Raw genomic sequence first — 25,588 nt, forward strand, 5'->3', positions numbered from 1 at the left:
AGTCAGCTGTGTGGGACTTTTGGCCTTTTCTCTTTACCTTCTTCCATCCTGATGCACTCTATGGATGATGGAGAGGAAAGCCAGGAGGTTCCAGGTGGCTTGACTACATCCAGATTTTTCTTGTTTGTTTGTTTTTTGTAATTGGCTTCACGCCCCTCGTAGAGCCAGTTGTGGGGCTTGCACTCACGACCCTGACATCAAGACCTGTGCTGTCAACGCAGAGCCCAACGTGAGGCTCCATCTCGATCAAGAGTCGGACGCTCAACCGACTGAGCCACCGGGGTGCCCCTGACTTGGGTTTTAAAGCCACCATCCCGGTTCTGTCTGAAGAAAACTCTAAGTAGGGGGGGGAGAGGGGAGACCAGTATGGACACTACCGTAATAACCCAGGAGAACAATGGTGGGGGCTTGGACCACGTGGTGGCAGTGGACATGGTAAAAATGGTTGAATTACGAACGTATGTAGCGGATGGAGGGTACAGGATTTGCAGATGGACAGGACATGCGGGTGGAGTGGGCCATTTCCTTCCTTTTTGTTGGCTGGAGGGCCCGTTCTCTCTTCCTAGCACCCAATGACATCATGGCCCATCCTGACTCTCCATTGGCTGAGAGGCCTTCTTTCTTCTCAGGGAAGGAACAGGGTTGCTCTCCAGGCCCCAGTGGACGGTAAGTCACATCCCTTCCTCTGAGACTCCCTCAGAGCATTCCCTCGGTGACTCTCCTGCAAGGATCACCCAAATTTGAAATTGTTGTTGACTGTGGCTGCAGGGGGCAGAGGTGAGGTGGCGAGGAAAGTTCTAGGCTATGACAACCTTCCATTCCATGGTACTTACTGCTTCTTGCTTTTTTTTAGCTCCACCCCTGTGGCCCGTAGGGACCCAACTGTTGAGTGGGAATAGAATTCTGCTTAGCAGTGGCGCGCCTGGGTGGCTCAGTCGATTGAGCGTCTGACTTCGGCTCAGGTCATGATCTCATGGTTTATGAGTTTGAGCCCCACGTCAGGCTCTATGCTGTCAGCTCAGAGCCTGGAACCTGCTTCGGATTCTGTGTCTCCTTCTCTCTCTGCCCCTCCCCAACTTGTGCTCTGTAACTCTATGTCTCTCAAAAAATAAATAAATGTAAAAAAATTTTAAAAAAAATTCTGCTTAGCACCAAGTGATGCCCATACCACTCTGTGGCTCCCAATTGGCTATTCTCTCCAGAAAGGGTTTAGGCTGGACTTCAAGACCAGATGAACCTCAGTCAGAACCCTCTTCGGATATTCACTCCAAGTCCCTTTGTTCCTTTCTCAGAGACTATCCTAGGGGCCATCAGGAACACAATGTTCCTAAAGGTGGAACTTTCTGGAAACCCGGCACTGCTGTCCTTTTCCTCTGGCGCATCTCCCGCCATTTCCATCCACCCTCCCTCCCACTGGCTTCTGGCCAATCGTCAAGCAACACAAATCTGACCAGCACATAGTGATGTCTTTCCAGCCCTTTCGCTGGGTTTGGCATTTTGTCGGGGGGCACTGGCATACTTCAGCTCTGCACGTTTTCCTCATTTTGCCCCTCCCAGGCCCTCCCAGCACATATCAGGTGTCTGTGGCCAAAATTCCCCAAGCGTTGAGACTTTATTTAGGGGACTGGCTGCCCAGATCACAGGCCAAATGTCCTCGCAAGAGGCCAAAAGCCGGGCTCCCGGCCTGCCGCCTTCGCTGAAGGGTCCCTCCAGCCTGGCGCGTGCCAGTGACGTCAGCGGCTCCACGGCTCCTGATTGGCTCGCTGAGGGACGCGCCGTGGAAGTAGAAGGTTCAGCTCGCGGTCGCTCCCAAGTTCCGTCGTCGTCGTCGTCGTCGTCGTCGTCGTCGGCTGCGGAGGCCGAGCAGGTGGGGCTCTAGGGCTCGGGCCCCGGGCTCGGGGTGGGGGGTCGCAGGCCGCGGCAGCCCCCGGCGCGCTCCTGCAGCTGCAGCCGCCGCAGAGGCCGGGCCCAGCGTGGCCTCCAGGGCAGCGCGACGCCGTGGCGGTCGAGGACCAGGCGCGCGGGGTCGGGGCCGCCGGCCGCGCTGCCCAGCAGCAGGTAGTGGGTGTCGGGCCGCAGGCGCAAGCAGCCGCAGGCCAGGTCGGCGCGGGGGACCCAGGCGTCCTGGCCACCGCGACGCACGGGCCGCGCCCGCTGCTTGTACACGGCCAGCACGCGCACGGCCAGCCGCTGCCACGCCGGGCCCGCCGCCTCTGACGCCAGGACCTGGGCGCGGAGAACTGCGGGGAGGGCTGCCGTCAGGCCCGGGCTGGGTGTGGGGGGAGCCCCTGGGGTGGCGTGGGGTCGGTCTTGGTGGGGAGGGAGGCAGGATCCCCGGGAGGGCTCCCAGGATACCATTAGGAAGGAGAGAGACCTTGAACGTTTGAGGGTGGGCTGTCTGGGGGTCTGGCCCGGCGTGGGGGAGACGACGGTGGGGCTTATGGAGTGCCAGGTGGGGTTCGAGGATTGTAACTGTGGAGGCCAGACTGAGAGAGGAACCCAGGAGCATGGGACATGCCAGGTGGGGCCCTTTGGGGTTCATACTGGGAGTAGCAGATGCCCAAATTGGGCGTAGGAGAGGACTAAGGGGACCCTACAGTGGGTGTGGCCGGGAGCAAGGCAGAAGAGGCAGGTCCAGGGTCTCTAATGTGGCAGTGTGAAAGATGTCAGAAGCAGAGCCCTTGGGAAAGGGTATTGCTGGGGGAGGGGCGCTCTGGGACGAATTTGGGGGCCAGAAGGAGGTCAGAACCTAGAACCTGCGGTCCTACTGGTGGTGATTCAGAAACATGTAATCGCTGAAGGGCCGAGGCGAGACATGTCAGGGGAAGGACTCTGGCTGGCAAGCTAAGTCTGTAGGGCAGAAGATTTCTGTGGGAGGCGGGACGAGAAGTTTCCACCTTCCAAGTCCTAGGACACTAGTGGCTAGGACCAGAGGATGATGATCCTCAGGGAGGAGAGGCCTGGGGGGTCTTATACCATCGAGGAAAGTCGTGGGCTGGGCTGAACTCCTGAGTATCTAAGAGATCTCTGAGGTCACGGGGCTGGTGTGGACTGATGGATTATGGCACTTTGGGGTGCGTCTCTGCGAGAGTGGGGCTAGGGCGCAGAATCTAGGACCCCGATGGGAGGCGGAAAGCGTCTAAGATAGGCAAGACCATCCATTCAACCAGTTCCCCTTTCTCCTTCCATCCCCAAGAGGCCAGCTGTCTCCCTCAAAGATGGCCAGCTGAAGGAGATAGCGAAAGTCTGAAGGCCGAGAAGGTGGGGGAAGAGGAGACAGAGGAAGATAGGGAACGCCCCCCACTCCACTGCCCCTGCCCCCCATTTATCTTCTGTCCCGTTAGGTCCTAGATCAGGAAGGGTCCTTTAAGAAGAGCCCCCCCCCCCCACTTTAGATGAGAACTGGGAAGCCCAGAGAAAGAGGCGGGCATCAGAACACCTGGCCAGCCCCCAGCCTTGTTTTTTCCTCCCCAGCACTCACCGTAGTCCTGCTGGCAATACCTCCAAAGGCTCATGTATACCCTGGTGTCCGAGACATTGCAGTAGTTTTGACACTGAGGGTCTGGGGAGGGTCAGGCCATCTGCAGTGGGCTCCCGAAGCCTGGACCACAGCATTCTACCCCCTGCCCAGCCCCGCGTGCCATCTTGACGGACACCGGAGGGGGGCGTGCCGCAACCCTGGGGACTGGGCTCGGTGGGCCACCCCTAGATCCCCCACCTGGGGGCCCAAGCAGCCCGTCCCCGATCCCGCTTGCTGCCAGGGTTCTCCACACCAGCCTTACCGGAGCTGTAAGTGCCAGGGGTAGTAGCAAGGGGGGTCGTCGCCTCTGGAATTCCTGTGAGAGAGGAGAAATTTAACCTTAGGGGTCCCCCCCCCAACAGGAATCCAGACCCCCCGTGTCTATTCCCTTAAGCACCCTTCACCCTCCTCCTCCAGGACCTGGAGTTGGTCCCTAGTCCCTTCCTCCTTCGGATCCGGGAATCTAGACTCCCAGCCCCCTCCTCCCTGGGACACAAGAGTCCCGGCTCCCGGCTTCCTCCCTCCCAAGACTGAGGGGCCTGGAGTTGGAGGCCCCACCTCCCCCCAGGGACCCAGCGTCTGTTGCCCCGCTGGAGATGTGAGAGGTCCCCTTCCCGTCCCACTTAGGACAGGCGGCCCTGCCCCTCATGACTCACGCTGGCAGGGCATCCTGGGAGAGCGGCTCTGCTGGTAGCCAGGACCACAGCGGTTGCACGTCAGGCCGGTGACCCCTAACTTGCAGGAGCACTGCCCGCTGGTCTGGTTGCAGATGCCACCCGTCGCCCCAATAGGGTGACACTGGCAGGCTGCGTGAGGAGAGGGGCCGGGGATCTGGAGTGTCTGGGCCCCGGGTGCTCCTTCCCAGTCGCCCAGCCCCCTCCTCCCTCAGACCCAGGAGTCAGGTCCCGCCCGCCTCTCCTCCTAGGCCCCGCTCCAGGCAACACTCACCCCTGCAGGCCTTGCGGCTGGTGATAGGCTGGCCGGGGTCCCTCCAGAACCCCGGGCGGCAGTAGTGACAGTGGCGCCCAGCCGTGTGGTGGCGGCACCGCTCACAGACGCCCCCGCTCCGGCCGCCAGACAGCCTGAACAGCTCCGAGTTGAACCTGCAGCGTCGAGCGTGCTGGTTGCAGGAACAGGCTAGAAAGAGGACGGAGCAGGCGCGCGTCAGCCCCTGCCTTGCTGCTCTGGGCCCCGGGCTCGCTCCCCACTGCCCGCAGGAGAAGAAATAAAGCGCGAGAGCGGGTACAAAGAAGAGATGGCCGGGGGTGCCGGGGTAAGCCTGGCTCCCCGAACCTCCTCGTTCTCATCTTGGGGTGCACTGGACTGAAGTGGGTAGCCCCGAGGGGCCCGATGCACCGCCCGAATGTCCCTGAGACGCTGGGGTTCAGCACGGAGCGCTGCGGGCACGGGCTGTGGAGTCAGACCCCGCACGTCCGCTCCCCACTGTGTTCCTCGAGCAAGTGACTTTTCTGCAGCTCAGCCTCCTTTGCCGTAAGATGACAGTTCCGATGTCTACTACTTCCGGAGGCTTAAAGGAAACCAAAAGGATGTGAAGTTCTTGACCCCGGGCCTGACCCAGAGCCTGCCCTTGCCTGTGGGGAGTTTCTGCGCGCCCGGTGCTGCACATTTCGTTCTCGGAACGGCCCTGTGAGGTTCACGGCTTCCAAAGTAATACAGCTGAGGGGGTGGCAGGGGCTGGGTCGGCACCCAGGCCTCCTGGCTCGAGTCTGTGCACCGCGCAAGCACGGTCCAGTGTGGCCCGCGCCCCGCGCGAGGATTCTGTGCGGTGTGTGTCTTCCTGGGGGGCTCTGGTCAGAGAGGCAGTGGGCGTCAAACCTTACTGCTTCTCACAGTTACCAGGAAACAGCTTCTCGGGGCGCACCCCCAGGGATCTGTGGTTCTGGCCAGCGAGATGCTGACTCAGGGGTTCGCGGGCCGTTCTTTGGAGAGATTTAAGGAGGGGCCTGGGCTGGCAAGGCCCGAGAACGCGGAGAAGCGGTAGGAAGGTCAGGAAACTGAGGCAGCCGTGCGTTCTTGGGAAAATGAGTCCCCTCTCTAAACCGTGGCTTCCTCCCATCCAGTGGGGACCTCAGTCCTCCCCCAGGGTTTCCATGGGCCTGGAGGCGGCTGGTGCTCTTTAGATTATCAGTGGGAAGAATCTGGCTTTGGATTCCTTCTGACCTGAGGGTGATCACTTCACATCACTTGCGCCCGGAAGACTCTGGTGGCGGGAAAGGGTTCAGATCACCCCCGTCGGTCAAACCCACGGCTCTGCCACAGGACTTAGTCCCACCCTGTGCGCCCAGACCCTGCTTCCTCACGACACCGTCGGCTTCTTGCCCAGATTCGGAGTGCCGGCGCCACGCTCGGCCTGGGGCCGTGTGGTGACCCTCAGACAGAAGGCCTCCCCCGCTCCCAGGCCCTGTCTGGGCCCAGGACGACCCCCGGCCCGCCCCCAGACGTGAGTCTCCCCTCAGGGATCAGATCTGGCTGGTAGAGCGGAGTGGAGCTACCTCCCGGGGCCTGGTGCGGGGCCTGGTAACAAACGCACACCATCAGCCAGGGCGGCAGAGGCCGGAGGCAGAAGACAGGGGGCTGTCTCTGAGGAGGGGCAGCTGGCACATGGGCAGGGCAGGGCCCAGACCCTGGAATCTCCCGCCTGGAAAAACCCGAGGGAGGGTGGAGGCAGGGAAGGTGTGGAGCAGGCCTGGAGCTTGCCGGGCTAGCCGGATGGCCCGGTGGATCGCCCGTTATCTAGGAAGGTCTGTCTTCCCGAGTCCAGTCCCAGCACCGCCGCTTGCTAGCATCGAGACTTAAAAGCAAGTGGGGCGGCCCCTCGGGCCCCCACCCTCTTCATCCGGGGAGTGTTAACATTGGCGATTCCGCAGCGAGGTCTTCCTTGGGGCCAGGTACCATATGCTAAGCTTTATTGTAAGGACTCTATGCATATCAACTCATTGGGTTTTCACCACGGCCTGTAGAAGTGCTGTTACCAGCCCCGCTTGACAGGCGGAGGAACCGGAGGCACAGAGAGGTCAGGTCACTTGCCTGTGGTCACACAGCCACGGAGCAGAGGAGCTGGGATTTGAGCCCAGGCCGGCCGGCCCGCCGCTGAGCCCGAGTGCCCATCTGCCACCCTGGGGCACCAAGTGTGACAGCACCTGACGGGAGCCAAGACCCCAGAGCGGGACTTCCCGAGCTCAGATTCTTGACCCTGCCGCTCCCTGGCTGTGTGTGCTTGGGCAGGGGCCTTCTTCCCCTCTGGCCTCAGCCTCCTCATCCGTGCAAGGCACCCGATGACAAGCCTGCCTGGTACCCAGCAGGCGATGGGTACATATGTGTTCATGAATAAATACTTCCCCCATGTGGTTGGTTTGGTGACTCGGGAAAAGTCCCGCTGCCCTGTTCCTCACAACCGTTGGGTAAATATCACCGGAGCACCTGCAGCAGCGGCATCATAATGGTGTGTGGGGCAGAGGCTGGAGAGACTGGAGCCCCCAGTGGGCGGCAGAGAGTGGCAGGCAGGTGGAGCCTGCGGGGGGGGGGGGGGGGCGGGCGGGGGATCCGCTCAGGAGCAGTGGGGGTGAAGCAAGGAGCAAGCCCGGCTCGGGCTCGCAAGGGAGCGAGCACACTGCCCGCAGGGACCAGGGACCGGCTGCTACTGCCAGAGCCTCGGGGGCCGAGTGGTGGGTGGGGGCAGGAAGAGGGGGGGCCCAGGACTCACGCAGGCAGGGGTGGGGGTGCTGGGGCGTGGCGGGCCGCCAGGGCCAGTCTCGATGGGACGGGCGGCAGCTCTCGCAGCCTGGGCCGGTGGTGTGGTGGCGGCAGCGGCAGCGGGGCGGCCGGGCGCGGGCAGCGCAGCGGGCAGCGTGGCCGTGGCACTGGCAGCGGCCTCGAACGCCACCTGCCGCCAGCCCCGCCCGGCCCCCGAACTCCACGCGAAGGTGACTGACCACCACGCTGGACTTAGGGCCCGGCGGGGCTCGGAAGGTCACCTTCTCGGGCCCCCCCAAGGCCCCAGGCCAGGCGGGTCTGCGCCACAGTGATCTCCAGGGGCCTCCGGTGGCCCAGGCAGCAGACAGGACCAGGGCCGGGGATCCCGGCGTGCAGAAGCGTAGGCTGACGGACGTCAGGAGGAAGGGGCCACCCAGGGCCAGGGTCAGACTCCCGTTGCAGGTGGCCCGGGGGCTGAGGTCCGCCCCCAGGGAGAGGGCACAGGCCTGGGGACAGGAGGCCGCCAGGCCGGCCAGCTGGGTCACCGGTGGGAGGCAGAAGCGGGGGCGGCCACCTGGATGGTAACACGGGTCTGCGGTGGCCTGGCTCACGAGGAGCAAGAGGGCAAAGGTCACGGGCATGGTCCTAGCAGAGCAAGTACCTGGAGAGGAGGAGAGGAGAGGAGTGACCAGGCCGAGGGTCGTGGGTCACCCTCCACCCCCGCTCCCCGCAGGCTCTCTGAGGATCCCTAGCATTCCACCCCCGGCCCTGCCCAAGCCCCCCTGCCCGGCTGCTTCTAAGCGAGGAAAATAGTTCCATCTGGGGAGAATTACTGTTTACATAACCCAAAGGGAAAAGAACGCAAGCAAAATTGAGAATTTTGCCTGAACTAATCCGTAGCTTAACACCCCAGAGCTATCGTCAGTGTCGAGGGGCAGGGGGCCCTGGGGAGAGGGCAGGGGTGGGGACAGAGGGGGAATCCTAGAGAGGGCACCAGGGGGAGGGGCATTGAGAGACAGATGAAACTCAGAGACAAAGGGACAGAGGCACAGACGGCCGAAGACAGACAGGAGGGGACACAAGTGTAAGGGAAGGGCCAGGTGCAGAGAAGGAGCCATGAAGAGAGAGGACCGGACACAAGGGGAGGCCAGAAGGCCCAGATGGAGAGCGGCTGGGCACCCAGATCCACAGGGAATGGAGGGGATAGAGTGCCCGGGCAGACAGACAGGCAGACCTTGAGGCTCGGAGATACCCAGGGAGCAGGAGGAGAGCAGAGAGGAGACAGCCTGGCTTGCCTGGCCCGTGGGGAGGGGGGGGAGAGAAGAGGGGAGGGGACGGGGCTGGGGGAGGGGCTCGGCAGGGGATCAGAAGCGGGAGGCCAGGCCCCCAGCCCACGAGGATCAGAGCAGAGGCCCTTTCCCACGTGGGGCCCTAACCTTGTTCTCCACACCCAGGGCACGGAGGGGGATTATCGCCAAACAACCCAGCGGCCTCCACTGCCACCCACCCCCAGCCTCCACCCTGCCTTAACCCTTTCCCACCCAGGTGCCAAGCCCAGAGAAGCATGCTGAGGAACCGGAGGGGGGACACCCGGGGACTAGAAGCCTAGGTCACTCTGGAGCTGAAAAGCGGGGTTAAGAAAGCTGGTGCACGAGTCCCCCTTAGAATTCACGGTGGGAGAACGCTGTACTTGGATTTCTGAGGACTTTCTTATAATCTCAGCCCTCCCCCCTCCCGCCTGCCATCCTAGGCCTCAGGGTCTGGAGAGCAGAGCCCCCACATTGTCCGCCCCCCCTAAGGTCCCCAGATTAGAAAGGGGAACGGATGTGGGGGGTGGCAGGTGCTGAGGAAGCGGGCAGAGAGAGGGGCAGGACAGGGCAGGGCCAGATGCCCAGGCGTCCAAGGGGGCCCGAAGTCCAGACCCTGGGATGGCAAGAGCTGGGAAGGACTCGGGTGCTGAAATGCCCCCCTGGTTTCCCGCTCCAGGGCTGGCAGCCCCTAGTGAGGAACTTCCTCAGGTTTGGGGGGTCTTAGAGCCTTCCTGGGCCCCACTGTCCACGCCCCTAGCTTGCTCCCGGCCTGGGAGTCTGTGAGGCGTCTGGGGGTGCAGGTGGGGTCCCATCCTCCCCCAGCCTGCTTTCACAGCCCCGGGTGTCCCCACTGCAGTTGCCATGTGCAGAGACCACGTCCCCCTGCCCCAGATGACCGGCGTCACCCTCCGCCCTTCCCGAGGGGCCTGGCGCCATTTTGCTCACTGGCGGCAGCGGCATTTGCCCCGTCCGTTACCGCCAGCCTTGTTAAGGGCCTGGCCCCCACCTCCTACCTCTCCTTTCTGACCTGGGTGGCTCATGGGGTACCACTTTCTGGCCCCTAGCACCTTGGACGACCAGGCCGTGAGTCCCCCGGTGTTCCTGAGGGGTCCAGAAGCCAGCCCCTGGCCATCTGGGAACCCAGATGTCCAGCCTCCTGTCCCTACCAGTCTGGGAACTAGAACATACCTCCCGCGCCGCCCCCCCTCCCCCCGCCATAAGGAGAAAAGCCTAGCTGTGTTCCACCGGACCCACAGTAGGCCCCCCGGGCTGGGCGGTGTGGGGGTCCGCCTGGAACCCAGGCTACTTTTCCCTGGCTTTTTTGCACACACCCTGCCCTTTGCCCCTGATGTTGGCCAAACCTGCACCCAAGAAGAGTGTCCTCTGCGGTGCGTTCCTCCCGTGCTCTCCCGTCCCGCGGGAGCTCGGCGGCGGCGTGGGCTCTCAGGAGTGAGTGCAGAGTGGCTGTCGCCAGGCCCCAGGCTAGTGGGGGTTCTGGGCGGGAGCTCAGAGCAGAGCCCGCAGAATCCAACACCACCACCGCTCCCCCCAACCTCCCACCCCCACCCCCGCCCCAATCCCCTTCGCCAACCGCAGCCACGCTCTCCCCACAGGGACCCCAGCCAGCCCGCCACCCAGGACTATGTGGAGCGCCAAGGACATCGCCCGAGGGGGGGCAGCCCCGAGCAGGCTGGCCCAGGAGGCTCAAGGCAGGTAGGATGGGACAGCCGGCCAGGTGGGCCTTCCCGGGTCTCGGGTCCCCACCGCACTCACACTTAGACCCCTGCCCCAGGACTCCCAAGGGCAGGCAGTCCGCTGGGCTGAGCCCACCACGTGGTGGTGCAATCGATGGGGAAGGGAAGGGGCTGACCGGCCAGGCGGCTTCAGGGCGGCCCCTGGCCCACACTGAAGGGGGACCCCCAGCCAGAGTCTCCTCCCCTCTGGAACCTTCTGTCAGCTGTGGGTGAACTGAGGATGAAGGTCAGTCACTTTCAAACCTCAAAAATCGGTGCTTTGGGGGGGATCTGGACAGCCACCGGGAAACCCAAAGAATTGGGCCGCTTTCTGAGATGGTGGGTGGGGAAGGAGGAGAGGGGATAAGAGTCCCTCGACCTAGGACCTGGTGACCTGGCGTTGGAGGGAGGAAGCAGGGACCCCAGCTCAAAGCCGGAAAGGCCTTTCCTGCGAGGCCTCAACACTTCACTCACTGAAATTGTCATGCTGATGTGACTGCCAACCCGATGGGTTTTGACTAGAAAAATAAGGCTCTCCTTCACTTCCCGCTGAGAAAAGCTGGGGCGGGGGAGTCTCGAGAGGATAGGGCACAGATATTTGCTGCCGCGCCCTTGAGTGCCTTCTTTTCGGCGCCGCGTGGACCCGACCCTGACAGGGATTTGGGGGTCCGCTGGCGGGACCCTGTCCTGGGGTCGGGAGAGCACAGCCAAGGGGGTGTGTGATTCTCGTTCCGGGTGGCCCTCACCCGCCAGCACGAGCCGGGAGCCAGGAGGAGGACCTCGGATTTGAAATTAAGCCGGGAGGAGCAGTTAACCGCGAGAGAAGGAGATTGGGGGCAGAGACCCCCCTAGATCACAGGGCGCATACCGGTTGTGGGACGGCGGTGTGAACGACAGGGTAACATCACTGCACGAATCCATCCCGCAAGTGCGCCCCAGAGTCCCTCCTGTGTGCAGACACCCCGCTGACGCTACCACCGTGAACTCCTACAAACCTCCCCGCCCTTGTCAGTCAGGCTTACAGTCCAGAGAGAAGAGCGATCGCTTCGGACAAGTAGTAAGTAATTCTGCTCCAGAGGATGGCGGAAGGTGGCGAGGAAGGTGGCGAGCGCTGCGGAACAAAAGCGAGCAGGGAGGTGGGGGTGGGGGGGTGGGGGTCCGGAGGGGACATCCGGGCTGAGACCCGAAAGCGGTGGGGACACACCGCAAGCCACCCGAGCATCAGAGCATCATCGTGGGGGCCGGAGCGACGCGGGCAGAGGGCAAGGCCAGTGCAAAAGGCTAGTTTGGCTGCCAGAGAAAATTCCAGGAAGTTTAGGTCGCATTTTACTTTCCTCCCCATCTGGGACAAGAAGTTTCTTAAAGTAATGTGACCTGGAGGGAGGCTTTCTTCCTCGCGTTTGGTTTTCATAGTACTTACTTACTTACTTACTTATTTACCTATTTATTTATTTATTTATTTATTTATTTATTTATTTAGGAGAAGGGGTTCCTCAAGTATTGGGCACTTTCATCCCCAGAGAGGAGGAAGCAGAACCTACACCCCCACCCCCCACCCCCCCCCCCCAGGGCACAGCTCAGCCCAGCAGTGTGGGACCCACAGCTCTGGGCTTGCAGAGATCTTTTGCCCCTACCTGGGCGGCCCAGACACGGCAGAGGCCCCACAAGGCAAGGCAGGTCACATTCCATGTCTGGCTGGACTGAGAGTGTGCGGCTGAGGGCTCTCCCTGAGGAATTCTCGAAAAATCCAGGACAGCGACTGACGGCACAGATTCCTGAGCCACACGGCCTGGGTTCAGATTCACGCTCTGCCTCTCTCCTAGCTGCATGACCTAAAGCAGGTTTCTGTTTCTTTTCTTTTTTTTTTTTTTAAATATTTATTTATTTATTTATTTATTTAGAGAGTGAGTGTGTGTTTGGGGGGGGAGGGACAGAGAGAGAGAGAGAGACAGAGAATCCCGTGCAGGCTCCCCACTGCCAGCGCGGAACCCGATGTGGGGCTCAAACCCACGAACCGTGAGATCCCGACCTGAGCCGAAACCAAGAGTCCGAGCCGCCCAGGCGCCCCTAAAGCAGGTTTCTCAACCTCCCTGTGCCTGGGTGCCGTCATCTGTTAAATGAGCATAACAGTGTGCCTTCCTCGCAGGAGATCAAGAGGATTAAATGAGTGAAGACAGGCTTTCGGTTTCCTCTCTGAAGCTCTGAAACTCTTTAGACCAGACACGTTTCAGAACCTGTGTGTTGGCACCATAATGGGGTCCCTAGACTGTATGTTAGGTAGCTTCCCTGCAGGATCTGGGCAGCACCCCATAATCCAACTCTTTCTTTCTTTCTTTCTTTCTTTCTTTCTTTCTTTCTTTCTTTCAATGTGTATTGATTTTTGAGACAGACGGAGACAGTGAAAGCAGAGGAGGGGAAGAGAGAGGGAGACACAGAATCCGAAGCAGGCTTCGGGCCCTGAGCTGTCAGCGCAGAGCCCGACGCGGGACTCGAACTCACAAACCTGGAGATCGTGACCTGAGCCGAGGTCAGACGCTTAACCGACTGAGCCAACCAGCCACTCCTAACGTTACTGTTTCTGTAGCAAAGCGCACGGACATCACATTGAGCAAAGTCTACAAATAGCCGCGGGTCAGTTCAGGCCATGTTTTGTCCCCGGATGAGTTCAATTCGGGTGGGGGGTTGGCCACCCAACTGTAGGAAAGGGGCCAACAAGGAATTGCGGACTGAGATGGTAAGTCTCAGGGCCCAGTGCCTGGTGTGTGGCAGGAACCACAGAAGCAGCAGCCTTAATTCGCTGTTTTTCTGTGGCTTTCTAGTTGTTCAGGCTGAGAGAAAGCCAGGAGAGGGAGCTCTTGAGATTCCTGGAAGCGGGTGGCTGCAGGGCCGGCTGCCTGGTGTGCAGAGCCCAGTGGAACAGGGAAACAGGGGGGGCCTTGTTCACATTTATTGATAATTTGTAGCTGGTGAGACCAGAGCACTAAACCAAGTGCAGCACCTGCCCCCCTGGTTTGTTTTTTTTAAAACAAGTAAACTCCGCACCCAACACGGGGCTCACACTCACAACCCTGCGATCAAGAGTTGCACGCTGTACCAACTGAGCCAGCCAGGTGAAGCGCGGGGTCCTTTTGAGTGCAGGCCGTGGGCCGCTGCACGGGTCACACGCCTGGGTGGTGGGTACCTTTGTCCCGAGCGGCTCCCTCTTCCCCGGTAGCCCAGGCTCTAGTCACGGCTCCGCTCACCCCCTCTGCCTTTGGGACCTGGCCAGCCCCACAAGCTGGCTAGAGCCTGAGACCTGGGTCCTCCACGTAGGACCCCCCAGGCAGGCCCCGAGCTGGCAGCTGGTGTGATAAGGATTGGGACAGAGTTGTCAGGAGGCACGTGAGCAGAAGGGCTCCGCCTTTGGAAACCAGAGCAGTGGGCAGGGCACTTCTCATACACCCCGGTGGAATGTGAGGTCACACCTAGCCTTGCTGTGGAAGAGCCAGCTGACCTTGCTGGGGACCCACGCTGAACGAGCGATGTTTGAAGAGGGCCCAGGAGTGCTCAGATTTCCCACAGGGGTCAGATTAATAAAGTGAGGAGCCCCGGAATATGGGAGGAGGAGGAGAGCTGAGGCAAGGCCCACGGCACCCTGACGTTTGAGGGGAGCTGGCGGGGGGAGAGATGGGATGCCTGGAGCTGGGGAGGACAAAAGCCAGATGATGAAGAGTGGGGGGCCCCCCTCCTGCAATCCAGGGCTTCCTCCCACACGGGCCCATGAGACTCCTGAGCTGTGGCCGCTGGAATGGCCACAGGGAAACCGCAGATACAGAAGAGAACAGAAAGCGGGTCAGGACGCGCCGGACGCCGCTAGACAGGCTGGGATGAGTTGTGTGAGGAATGAACGATTCGAGGGTGCGTGAGACCCACGTGCGCCTGCCCGCCCGTCCTGACCGGGTCCTCCCTCCTCCCCGCAGCCATCGCGAGATCCTGGGCCACTTGCCCTTCCTTCTCCACCGTCTACTTCCTCTTCATCATCTTCGTGGTGTCTACTGTCTGCCACTGGCGCCTGGCCGTGGTGCCCGGCCCCTGGGCCTACTCGGGCCGCGTCGTCCTGCTCCCCAGATCTCTGCCCCGGGGCGGCATGTTCACCATCAACGCCCAAGGGCGCCTGGGGAACCAGATGGGGGAGTACGCCACCCTGTACGCCCTGGCCAAGATGAACGGGCGGCCCGCCTTCATCCCGGCCGAGATGCACAGCACGCTGGCGCCCATCTTCCGGATCAGCCTCCCCGTCCTGCACCACGCGGCGGCCGGCAGGATCCCCTGGCGGAACTACCCCCTGAACGACTGGATGGAGGACCGCCACCGCCACATCCCGGGGGAGTACGTGCGCCTCACCGGCTACCCCTGCTCCTGGACCTTCTACCACCACGTGCGCGACGAGATCCGGCGCGAGTTCACCCTGCACGACCACGTGCGGGAGGAGGCCCAGGCGTTTCTGCGGCGGCTGCGGGTGGGCGGGCGGCGGCCGGGCACCTTCGTGGGCGTCCACGTCCGCCGCGGCGACTACGTGCACGTCATGCCCCGCGTGTGGAAGGGCGTGGTCGCCGACCGCGGGTACCTGGAGCGGGCCCTGGGCTGGTTCCGGGCCCGCCACCGCGCCCCGGTCTTCGTGGTCACCAGCAACGGCATGGCCTGGTGCCGCGAGAACATCGACGCCTCCCGCGGCGACGTCGTGTTGGCCGGCAATGGCCTTCAGGGCTCGCCGGCCAAGGATTTCGCGTTGCTCACGCAGTGCAACCACAGCGTCATCACCGTGGGCACGTTCGGGATCTGGGCCGCCTACCTGGCGGGCGGGGACACCATCTACCTGGCCAATTTCACCCTCCCGCACTCCCCCTTCCGCTGGATCTTTAAGCCCCAAGCCGCCTTCCTGCCGGAGTGGATGGGCATCGCTGCTGACCTTGGCCAGGCCAGAGAGAACAGCCCCTAGCCCGGCACGCGCCTCCATGGCCCTCGGGCTGGCAGGCGGGCCCAGAATCAGGCACCCACGGCCTGCCTCCCGGCTGCTCTGCTTCTGAGCTGGGCGACCTCGACCAAGTGACTTAACCTGTCTGTGCCTTTGCGGGCCACGTGCAGAACATAATACAGGACTTCCCTCAGCGGCTCCTCGCAAGAACCCAGCAAGTCCATTTGGTGCCTTGAAAACACGCGGTGAGTATTGGCCGCTAACGGGCGTGTGCGTGGCGTCCCCTGAACCGTTGTGCTGCTTTAAGACGGAAACATATTTTTGAGCATGAGCCCAGATTTTTTTGCCCCTGCCTCCTGAGAGGGTTTGGTTTGGTGAAGCCATTCCTGCCCTCAAGTCAAAGGCAGCTAAGAATTCGGGCTTTGGGTTTCCTGAGGCCTTATCGTGTAAGGATGTGAGGGAAGCCAGGATCTGAGAGGGTAAATCTCAGGGAGACGCCCTCGGTGGAGCAGAGAAGTCCCCGGAAATGGGGGTGGGCGTGGGGTGGGGGCCTCACAATGCTCCCAGGACTCAAAGCCACTCTGAGAAACCCCTGTGTGGACAAAAATTGGATGAAATGATCGTAATACGGGTTTTCTGGTATTCAGCATGTTTAGAAGTATGGAGATCCCAGTGTCTTTTACCGGTGTATCACTCCTTTCTGGATAGTAAAAAAATAATAATAATTAATTTAAAAAAATCTTTTTTTTTCAAAGTTTATTGATTTTTTAAAACAAAATTTTTTAATGCTTATTTATTTTTGAAAGAGAGAGGGAGACGGGGCACGAGCAGGGGAGGGGCAGAGAGAGAGGGAGACACGGAATCCGAAGCAGGCTGCAGGCTCCGAGCTGCCAGCACAGAGCCCGACGCAGGGCTCGAACCCACAAACCGTGAGACCATGACCTGAGCCAAAGTCGGACGCCCAACTGACAGGGCCACCCAGGCGCCCCTGAATCCCCATTTCTTGGCACGCTTCTGAGGTTGAACAAATTTGTTTTCACATATTAATCACATTGTATCTCCCCAGAGCCATTTTGACCCCAATTTACTTCCTTCAGTCCAGATGGAGGCATCATGGTCTGGGGCTCAGGGTCGGGGATACTAAAGAAAAGCCGAAGAAGGTTCCAGAGGAAGGGGAGGGGAGCCGGGAGGGAGGTTCTATGTGAGCCGTCTACTGCTGCTTAGCAAATTTACTCCAAAACATAGTGGCTTAAAATAACTACAGTAATTTATCACCTCGTACAGTGTGTGTGGGTCAGGAATTCTGGGGCCGTGTAGCTGGATGGTTCTGCCTGCCAGGTGTCGGCAAAGGCCAGTCATCTGAAGGTCCTCCTGGGGCCGGGGGGATCGGCTTCCACGGCTAGAAGTTTCCTGGGCTCTTGGCTCTCGGTCATATCCTCGAGATGTGGGCCTCTGTGGGGCTGCGTGAGCCTCAAGGCCTCTGGATTCCTCCCTAGAGAGAAATCCAAGAGACCAAGGTGGAAACTGCCATGCCTTCACGGCCCAGCCCGCCCGAGCCACACACGGCCCCTTCTGCCGTATTCCATTGATCACACAGCGCAGCCCTGGTGCACTGTGGGAGGGGACCGCAGCAGGTTAGGATCCCCCAGAGCAGGGGGATCACTGCAGGCAGACAGTGCGGGGGGGTGGGGGGGGTAACACTAGTTTTCTAGAGTCGTCATAACAAAGTACCACAAACGTCGTGGCTTAAACCACAGACACGGATTATCCGATGGTTCTGGAGGCTGGAAGTCCGATCCACAAGGTCAGCTGGTTGGCTCCTTTTCTTTCTTTTTTTTTTTTTTTTTTTTTTAAATGTTTATTTATTATTGAGAGACAGAGACAGACTGTGAGCAGGGGAGGGGCAGAGAGAGAGGGAGACACAGAATCCGAAGCAGGCTCCGGGCTCTGAGCTGTCAGGGACCCCGAGATCATGACCTGAGTCGAAGTCGGACACTCAACCCACTGAGCCCCGCCGGCCGCTCCCTGGTTGGTTCCTTCTAAGGCCGTGAGGGAGGATGTGTTCCTGACTTGTACATGACCGTCTTCTCCCTGCCTTTTTGTCTCCCCTCTGTACAGGTCTGTGTCCAAATTTCCTCCTCTTCGTTAGGACGCCAGTCATAAGGGATGATGCCCTCATTTTCGTAAATGTTTTTATTTACTTATTTATTTTTTGAGAGAGGGAGCGGGGGGAGGGGCAGAGAGAGGGGGACAGTGGATCCAAAGTGAGTTCCTCTGAGCCGACAGCAGCGAGCCCAATGTGGGGTTCGAACTCACAAACAGAGAGATGGAGACCTGAGCCAAAGCCAGACACTTAGGCCACGGAGCCATCCAGGCACCTCCCATGCCGTGTGTTTCTTCGGTTCTCTCAAGGCCGGTCCCTCCTCCTCAGGATCATTTACCAGAGTCTGGATCTTTTCCCAAATTGTCCCCTTTGGAGAGACTCAAGCCAGAAGGGTAGAGGCATCTCAGCCGTGACCTGTGGCCCGCTACCAACTGCGACAATTGCAAAGTACAGAAGTGAATGGAGGCCGTGTGTCCCCCTTCACTAGAATACGGCTGTGCCGGGGTCCTTCCTACCGCTCCTCCAAATCTCCTCTCCAACCTCCTCCGCCCTGCTGGCATCTGCTGAGGACGGAATGTTTGGGTCCCTCCCCAGTTCCTGTGTTGAAGCCCTAACCCCCTACCGTGCTCGTGTCAGGAGGCGGGGCCTCGGGGGGGGGGTGTGGGGGGGGCTGGCGGGGGAGACAATTCGTTCATGAGCGAGGAGCCCTGGTGTAACAGGATCGATGCCCCTGTTGTTGTTGTTTTAACGTTTATTTACTTTTGAGAGAGAGCAAGCGGGGGACGGGGCGGAGAGAGCGAGAGAGGGAGACCGCAGACTTGAAGCTGGCTCTGCCCTGAGAGAGCCCCATGCGGGGCTGGAACTCATGATCTGAGCTGAAGTCGGACGCCTAACCGACCGAACCCCCCGGGCGCGCCCCGGGATCGGTGCCCTGGTAAGAAAGAGACTCTAGAAAGATGATCTTGCTCGGCTCTCGGACTGCAAATCGGGAAGTGCGCTCTCACCAGGCACGGGGGCGGGGGCGGCAGGCGCCCTGACCTTCAGCCTTCAGGCAGCACGCGTTGTTTCAGCCCCCAGTCCGGGGTTCTTTGCTGCCGCGGTCCCCACTGACTAATAAAGACCGTTTCCAGGGGCTCCCTCGCCCTGTGGCTCCCGTTGGCTTAGGCCAGTGGGATCACAGTCCAGAAATCAGGGGAGGAAGGAGAGCGAAGCCGGGGTATTTATTCTCCAGGCCCGTCCCTGCCGACCTGGGGTGGTAACTGCGCCCCATGTCGATGCCCCCGCCCCGGGAGCTGTAACATCTCTTTGTCGGTTTCCCTACATCCTCCCCTTGTAAACCGTCCTTGGAAACCCCTCTCCCGTTGCCCCCATGACTGTTCCCTCTGCGTTGGGACCCTGCGCGATGCCTCCAGAATTTTGCTAGCGCACAAAAGCACTCCCCACACCCACGCGGCTCTGACACCGAAGTCACTCAGCTTAGTGGCACGATGACCTGTCCTCAGTCAGAATCAAGTTGGTTCTGAAGAAAATAATGAAAACGATGAAGAGAAAACAATGAAGTGATATTTCCCGCCGGCTTCACTTCGGGGACCCAGAGGAAAGCCACAGGCGGCCCGGCGCCCGCTTCCCACCTATCTCTTCTCTCGAACACCCTGGGGACGATGTTGGCACTGGGGGCAGATTCGGAGGATCCATCCTCCCAGCCACCCTCCCACCTTATCTCCCGGGTCGGGTCGTCTCTGCTGGGAAGGAGCCCGGCTGGGAGGCAGAACAGACGCTGCTCGCTTCCGGGGAGCTGGGTGGAGTGGCACAGCAAGACTCCAAGTTGCATCTGTTTCACCTAAATGCTAAGGGGACCCAGCTCTGTTCCCTTGTTTGGAAAAGGAAATAAATGACTTTTAGTTCGTAAGGGCCAAAGCAGAAACTGGCGAGCTGTCAACCATAAGTGGCAGAAATTCAATCAACAAATATTTGCTGAGCTCCGCCCTGAGCTCAAAGACCTCCCACCTTGTCCCTCCCACAGGGGATGGGGGGAAGCCCAGGGCAGGAACCAGCAAGCCCAGTACCCCAAACAGCACGGAGCACGCAGTATGTGTTTGTTACGGGTCGAACTGTGTCCCCCAAAAGGGTGGGCGGAAAGCCTTCCTCCCAGGATCTCCGAATGTGCCCTTATTTGGACATTAGGATCTTTGCAGATAAATTAGTTAAGATGAGGTCACGCTGGGGTAGGGTGGGGGCCCTGCCTCCGACGTGGCAGGTGACACCGACACAGGAGGGGACAGCGCCATGTGATGACGGAGGCAGAGATCAGCTTCTAGCCCCTGACTGGGAGGGAACGGTTTTCCATTGTTGAAAGGCACACAGTGTGCGGTTAACAGCACCCTTGGGAAACGGATACGGTGCTTCCGGTTTATTTATTGAATGGCTTGGATAAGCACGAGCCGGTGCCAGGCCCCTCACTGTGTGCACCAGCAGATTAAAGACACAGGCTGCCGTGGCCCAGGACCCGTGTTCTGGGTCAGATCACGGAACCCAGTGGCCATAAGGGGAGAGCACTGGGGGGTGAGTCAAGCAGGGTGTGACCTGGTTGAATGCGGGAAGCGGTAGAGGCTATACAGGCACACCACAGGGGGCGACCTAGCACCAACATCCCTGCTTGTCGTCTACCGTCCCCGAAACCCTCAGAGCCCAGAAAGCTGTCTTTCCAGAAGGAACTCAGGCTTATCAACCAGACGCCTATACCTGAGTTGAGCCAACCCAGCTGCGGGTCTGGGCGCCTTGGGTCACACAGCCAGGGGTTGAGCCCGACCAGATACGGACTCCCGGGTGTCACCTTCCCCTCTGGCAGCCTGGGACTCAAATGCAAGGAGCCGGGGTGGGGGTGGGGGGTTGCAGACTAAGGTTCACTTCACAGCTCAGCTAATGCCCCTGAGATTCCCAGCCTTATGGCCCACAGGCTGGAGATCAGACCACTTTCTCATCGCCATCGAAAATAAAGCCTCTGTTCCCAACTTGGAACGTGTTACACGTAGTGACTCAGAGGGGACGCATAGCGCAGTGGTTAAGTGCACACGCTCTCGCTCTGGCCGCAGGCTGAGGAGGTCAGGCTCCCACACCCGCTGGCTATGTGACCCTTGGCAAAGGACTTCACCTCTCTGAGGATTGAAACAGTACCTGGCCGGAGCACGGGTGGGGATGGGGGTGGGGGTGCCTGGAAGGCTCAGTCAGTTAAGTGTCTGACTCTTGATTTCGGCTCAGGTCATGATCTCCTAGTTCGTGGGTTCGAACCCCGCATCGGGCTCTGTGCTGACAGCATAGAGCCTGTTTGGGATTCTCTCTCCTCCCCCATGCTCCTTTCTCCCTGCCTCCACCTCTCACAATACATAAATAAACTTGAAATATATATATTTATATATACTATACGTATATTTATAAAAAATATATATGATATATATTATACGTATATTACATTTTATAAAATATCAAATAAATCAATAAAACCGTAGCGGGCCAATCAACCACATACTGTATGAAATGTCCAGAAAAGGCAACTCCACAGAGACAGAAAGCAGACTGGCCGTTGTCTGGGGCTGGGGGTTGAGAGGCAATGGCTAGTGAGCGCTAATGGGTGCAGGCTTCCTTTTGCGGGGGATGAATACGTTCTAGAATGATAGTGGGGATGTGTGCACGACTCTACAGCCACTCTGGTTTACAAGCCACTGATCCGTAAGGCCACCGAAGTGCATACGTCAAGTGATTTGTCCGCTTTACATCTCATAGTTTGAGAATTAGAGCTCAACCAAACTGTGATTAAAAAATCAACCACGCCCGGCCCAGCGACATGCACAGTGACTGTTAGCTGTTACCACACGCAGGGGAAAGGGTGCCATCCCGGGGCGGGGTGGGGGGGGTGGCTCCAGAGCAGGGACCCACGGATTTCCACTTTTGCACGAGGGTGTGTTTGTGGTGGTTAAAAGGAAGAGGAAGAAAGGGGCGCCTGGGTGGCTCAGGGGGTTAAGCGTCTGACATCTGCTCAGCTCATGAGTTCGAGCCCCACGTCGGGCTCTGTGCTGACAGCTCGGAGCCTGGAGCCTGTTTCAGATTCTGCGTCTCCCTCTCTCTCTGCCCCTCCCCTGCTCGTGCTCTCTCTCTCTCTCTCTCTCTCTCTCTCTCTCAAAAGTAAGTAAACATTAATCCAGGTGCCCCCTCCAATAAAAAAAAAAGAATAATAAAACATTAAAAAAATAAAAAGTAAAAGGAGGAAGAGGAGGAAGAAGAAGAAGAGGAGGAAAGAAAAAAGACAGCTTTGAGACCATCGGGGAAATTATAATTTGGATATTATGATATTCAGAAATGACTTCATTGTAGGGCTGGTAACAGCATGGTGTTTGTTCTACACTTAAATTTTTATTTAATTAATTAATTAAAAAAATTTGTTAATGTTTATTTATTCTTGAGGGAGAGAGAGAGAGAGCGTGACTGGGGGAGGGGCAGAGAGAGAGGGAGACACAGAATCGGAAGCAGGCTCCAGGCTCCGGGCCGTCAGCCCAGAGCCCGAGGCGGGGCTCGAACTCACGGACCGCGAGATCGTGACCTGAGCCGAAGTCGGCCGCTCAACCGGCCGAGCCAGCCAGGCGCCCCCCATTTTGAAGTATTCTTACCACTAATGTTCAGGGATGGAATGAGAAGGCCCAGTTGAGCTACAGGCCAAGGGAGGCTGGCAACACAAGTTGAAAACTGACTGCTGGGTGCTTGGGGCTTTGTTGTTCTGGTCCGTCTGCTTTTGTGCATGTTGTTGAATTTCAATTCCATAACACATTTTGAAGAAATTCAACCAACGCCCCCTTTTATTTATTTTTTTAAGTAGGCTCCCCACCGACGCAGGGCTTGAACTCACAACCCTGAGATCAGAGTCGGACGCTTAATGACTAAGCCACCCAGGTACCCCTACCAACCCCTCTTTCTGTGCCCCGGGGAAAAGCTTAGGGGTGGCCTGGCCCTGGTTTCCACCCCACAGGGCTCCCAGTCTGATGGCAGAGGCCACAGGTAACCTTAATGGTGGGAGCCGCTCAGAGCCCTCCCGGGGAGGCTGCAAGAAGGTTTGAAATCGCCCTTTAGCTTACGCTGAGTGTCTCCTGACTGATGCAGAGCCCATGGATGGCGGGAGGTGGGGGGAGCTCCAGCGTTTCACCCTCCCCTCTGCAATCCCCATGCCCCTTTGTGTGTGGTCACCACAAGCGCCCCGTCCACAAATCCCACAGGCAGCCCGGGGCCCCTCTAACCCCGCGGTTAATAACCACAACACATCCCGGACTCAGATACTCATCAGCAAGCTGTTTACCTACATAGAGGTCTGGCACAACGTTCCAAAGTCACGGGGGTGCGGGAAAATTCTTGGCCAGGTAACGAAGATTCCTCCTCATTCTGGCATCCCCGGCCCTGGTCATGGAATGAGGTAGACGTAGCCCCACCAACACTTTATCATACGCATAGAGGCTGGTGGGCAGTCGTCAGCTGCACCTACGTCTCATGGACATCATCCCAGGAGATGGAGGTCTGAAAACCCCTTCCTCCCTCCCTCCCTCCCTCCCTCCCTTCCTTCCTTCCTTCCTTCCTTCCTTCCTTCCTTCCACAAATATGTATAGACACCTACTATCTTCCAGGAGACATTCTAGACAGTGGGGACCCACGAGGGAGCAAAACGGACATGGTTCCTGCTCTCAGGGAACTGTCACCTTAACGGGAGGTGTTTCAGTCAGCTAATGCTGCGTAACAAGCCGTCCCCCAAATGTAATGACGTTAAGTGCCGAATTTATTATTTGCCACGATTGCGTGGATCGACTGGGTGTTTCGCCGCTCCGTGTGACGTCTGAGGTCTCTCATACAGCTGCGCTCAGCAGGGAACTTGGTTGGGACTGTCGGCCATCCTCTGTGTGGCCTGTCTCCCGCAGGACAGGCTGGGCTTCCTCAGGGCATGTTGGCTGGATGCCAAGGGGACGTGTATCAGTGTTTACGGAAATGTGGCAGGTATTTGTGCAGGGTCTTGTCTACAGTTGGTACCCACGACAGAGAGGGTTAGAGTCACTGTCACTGGTCATTGCCTGCCTGCCAAAACAAACAGACTAAAAAGCTTCGGGTTCAGGGTTTAAATCCCAGTTCCGCCACTTACAGGCCGGGTGGCTTTGGGCAAGTGACTGCACCTCTCTGGGCCTCAGCTGCTAGGGACCACCTCACACAGTTGGAAGGACTAAGTCGGTTATGGTTGTAGAGCAATAATGAACGTCGATAGAGTTCCTGCCCTTAGGGGACCTACAGCCATTACAGATATTTTTAGTCTCATTACTATTCAAGGTGCAAAATGAACATAAAAGTATGTCCTGGGGAGGGACCAGGAACAGAGGATTATGAGGGTTCCTGGTGGCTCAGGAAGTGTCGGCCTGAACTTGGCCCCCAGCTGGCAAAGGAGTTGGCCGGGGAAGGGTGCCCCAGGGGTTTGGGAGCCAGTGACTTGATTACAAACTGTGTCTGTATCACCTTCTGTGTGTGACCTTGGGTTTTTCTCTTTGGCTTTCTTTATTATTATTATTTATTATGATTATTATTACTACTACTATTTTAATGTGTATTTATTCTTGAGAGAGAGGGAGAGGCAGAGCATGAGCGGGGGTGGGGGGGTGTGGGTAGGGGTAGAGAGAGAGGGAGACACAGAATCGGAAGCAGGCTCCAGGCTCCAAGCTGTCAGCACAGAGTCCGACGCGGGGCTCAAACCCACAAACCGTGAGATCATGACCTGAGCCGACGTCGGACGCTCAACCGACTGAGCCACCCGGGCGCCCCTCTCTTTGGCTTTCTGAGCCTTGGGGTCTGAAGTCACAGCAAGACACGGGATGCTGGGACCTGGGCCTAGGGGCAGTGTGGGAGGAACATAAACGGAGGCTCCTGGGACAGGCCAGGCTCAGGCACGTGTGAGAGGAAGACCATCCCATCACAGAACATTTCCACTCCCTCGGAAAGAGGCCGGTACCCGTCAGGAATCACTATTTCCCCCTCCCCAACCCCCCGGCAACGGATCTGCTTGTGGCAACGGATCTTGCCTACTCTGGAAATTTTGTAGAACTAATCACACAAGCGGCCCCCGGGTGCCTCAGGGTTCGAGGCTCGTGGGCTCGAGCCCCGCATCGGGCTCTGTGCTGACAGTGTGGAGCCTGCTTGGGATCCTCACCTGCCCTGCTCACTCGCTCTCTCTCTCTCAAAAGAAACATTAAAAAAAGTGTTCTCTCTCTAAAAACAAAAAAAAATAGACTAAAATAGAGTGTACACATAACTTTTTTTTAAAAATTTGTTTTTAATGTTTATTTATGTTAGAGAGAGAGAGAGAGAGAGAGCAAGTGGGGGAGAGGCGGGGGGAAGCAGAGGAGAGGATCCGAAGCAGGCTCTTCCCTGACAGCTCAGAGCCTGGAGCCTGCTTCGGATTCTCTGTCTCCCTCTCTCTCCGCCCCTCCCCTGCTCACGCTCTCTCTCTCCTTCAAGATAAATAAACATCCCCCCCCCCAAATTTTTGTTTTAAGTTTGAATTTTGTTGGTTAAGTTCAAAACAAAACAAATACACTTTTGAGCATGTATCACAATCGAATACATTTTGTCAAACCAAAGCTCGAAATTCCTCCTGCCCGGATTATTTTCGTAGGTTTTCCTATCATCTGTCTCTTGGGGTTATTTACATGTATTGTGTCTGTATGTGGGGTATCAGAGAACAATGTTCTCTGCAAGTCTGTGTTCTAAGATGCGATGTTGGTTGCTTGACATTGGCCATGGGGTGGGGGAGGGGGGTGGTATTTATACCATCGAAATTTTTACCATTTCCACCACATGCTACCAACCAGGGATTATTTTTGCCCCAGGGAGCCGGCTGTTAAGCATTTCCCAGCCCGCCCCTGGTCCTGAAACAGGAGACCTGAGGGGGTAGAACAGCCGTCCTCAATTTGCGAGTATTGTCCGGGGGGGGGGGGGGGGGCAGGGGGGAGGGGGGACATTCTGGGCATCCGTGGGGCAGGTTTAGTTGTCACAAGGGTTGTCCGATGTGGCCACGGCATTTAGTGACTAAGGATAAATGCTGATAAATGTGACATAGAGATGTGTCCCACATCCCCGTTGACTTTTAAACATCCTGTCGGAGATCCACATAGGTGAAAAATCTGTTTCTAAGTTTCGGAGCCCAGAATCTGCTTTGCATATCTTACAAGCCTCCTCTTT

At 58.5% G+C, this 25,588-nt stretch overlaps 2 protein-coding genes and 1 long non-coding RNA gene across 5 annotated transcripts; 1 reads left to right on the plus strand and 2 right to left on the minus strand.

Annotated features, from left to right (window-relative positions):
* The first annotated feature begins 661 nt into the window (after positions 1–661).
* Positions 662–25,320, plus strand: LOC132676068 (fucosyltransferase 2 (H blood group)). Of its 3 annotated transcripts, XR_013552734.2 has the most exons (4): positions 662–1,867; positions 10,158–10,257; positions 14,237–15,476; positions 25,237–25,320. XR_013552734.2 is itself a non-coding variant. In XM_078439575.2 (3 exons), the coding sequence occupies exons 1-3, from the start codon at positions 1,649–1,651 to the stop codon at positions 15,253–15,255; spliced, it is 1,338 nt and encodes a 445-aa protein (XP_078295701.2). In that variant the 5' UTR covers positions 662–1,648; the 3' UTR covers positions 15,256–15,929. The 3 variants fall into 3 exon arrangements, 1 of the variants encoding a protein (XP_078295701.2); XM_078439575.2 differs by lacking the exon at positions 25,237–25,320 and having other exon boundaries at positions 14,237–15,929; XR_013552735.2 differs by lacking the exon at positions 25,237–25,320 and having other exon boundaries at positions 1,851–1,867; positions 10,158–11,334; positions 14,237–14,324.
* Positions 1,757–10,112, minus strand: NTN5 (netrin 5). Its single transcript, XM_060651650.3, has 7 exons — positions 9,906–10,112; positions 7,245–7,895; positions 4,469–4,657; positions 4,177–4,326; positions 3,783–3,836; positions 3,482–3,562; positions 1,757–2,240 (listed from the first exon to the last, which is right to left on the minus strand). Exons 2-7 carry the CDS (start codon positions 7,873–7,875, stop codon positions 1,876–1,878), a joined length of 1,470 nt encoding a protein of 489 aa, XP_060507633.3. The 5' UTR covers positions 7,876–7,895; positions 9,906–10,112; the 3' UTR covers positions 1,757–1,875.
* On the minus strand, positions 10,438–11,970 carry LOC144614714 (uncharacterized). The gene is made up of 3 exons (XR_013552736.2): positions 11,300–11,970; positions 11,146–11,224; positions 10,438–10,512 (listed from the first exon to the last, which is right to left on the minus strand). It is a non-coding gene; the product is annotated as an uncharacterized LOC144614714 (long non-coding RNA).
* Positions 25,321–25,588: the final 268 nt, after the last annotated feature.

This window comes from Panthera onca, chromosome E2 (genome assembly GCF_046562875.1).
Source record: "Panthera onca isolate mPanOnc1 chromosome E2, mPanOnc1 haplotype 2, whole genome shotgun sequence".
Classification (NCBI taxonomy): Eukaryota; Metazoa; Chordata; class Mammalia; order Carnivora; family Felidae; genus Panthera; species Panthera onca.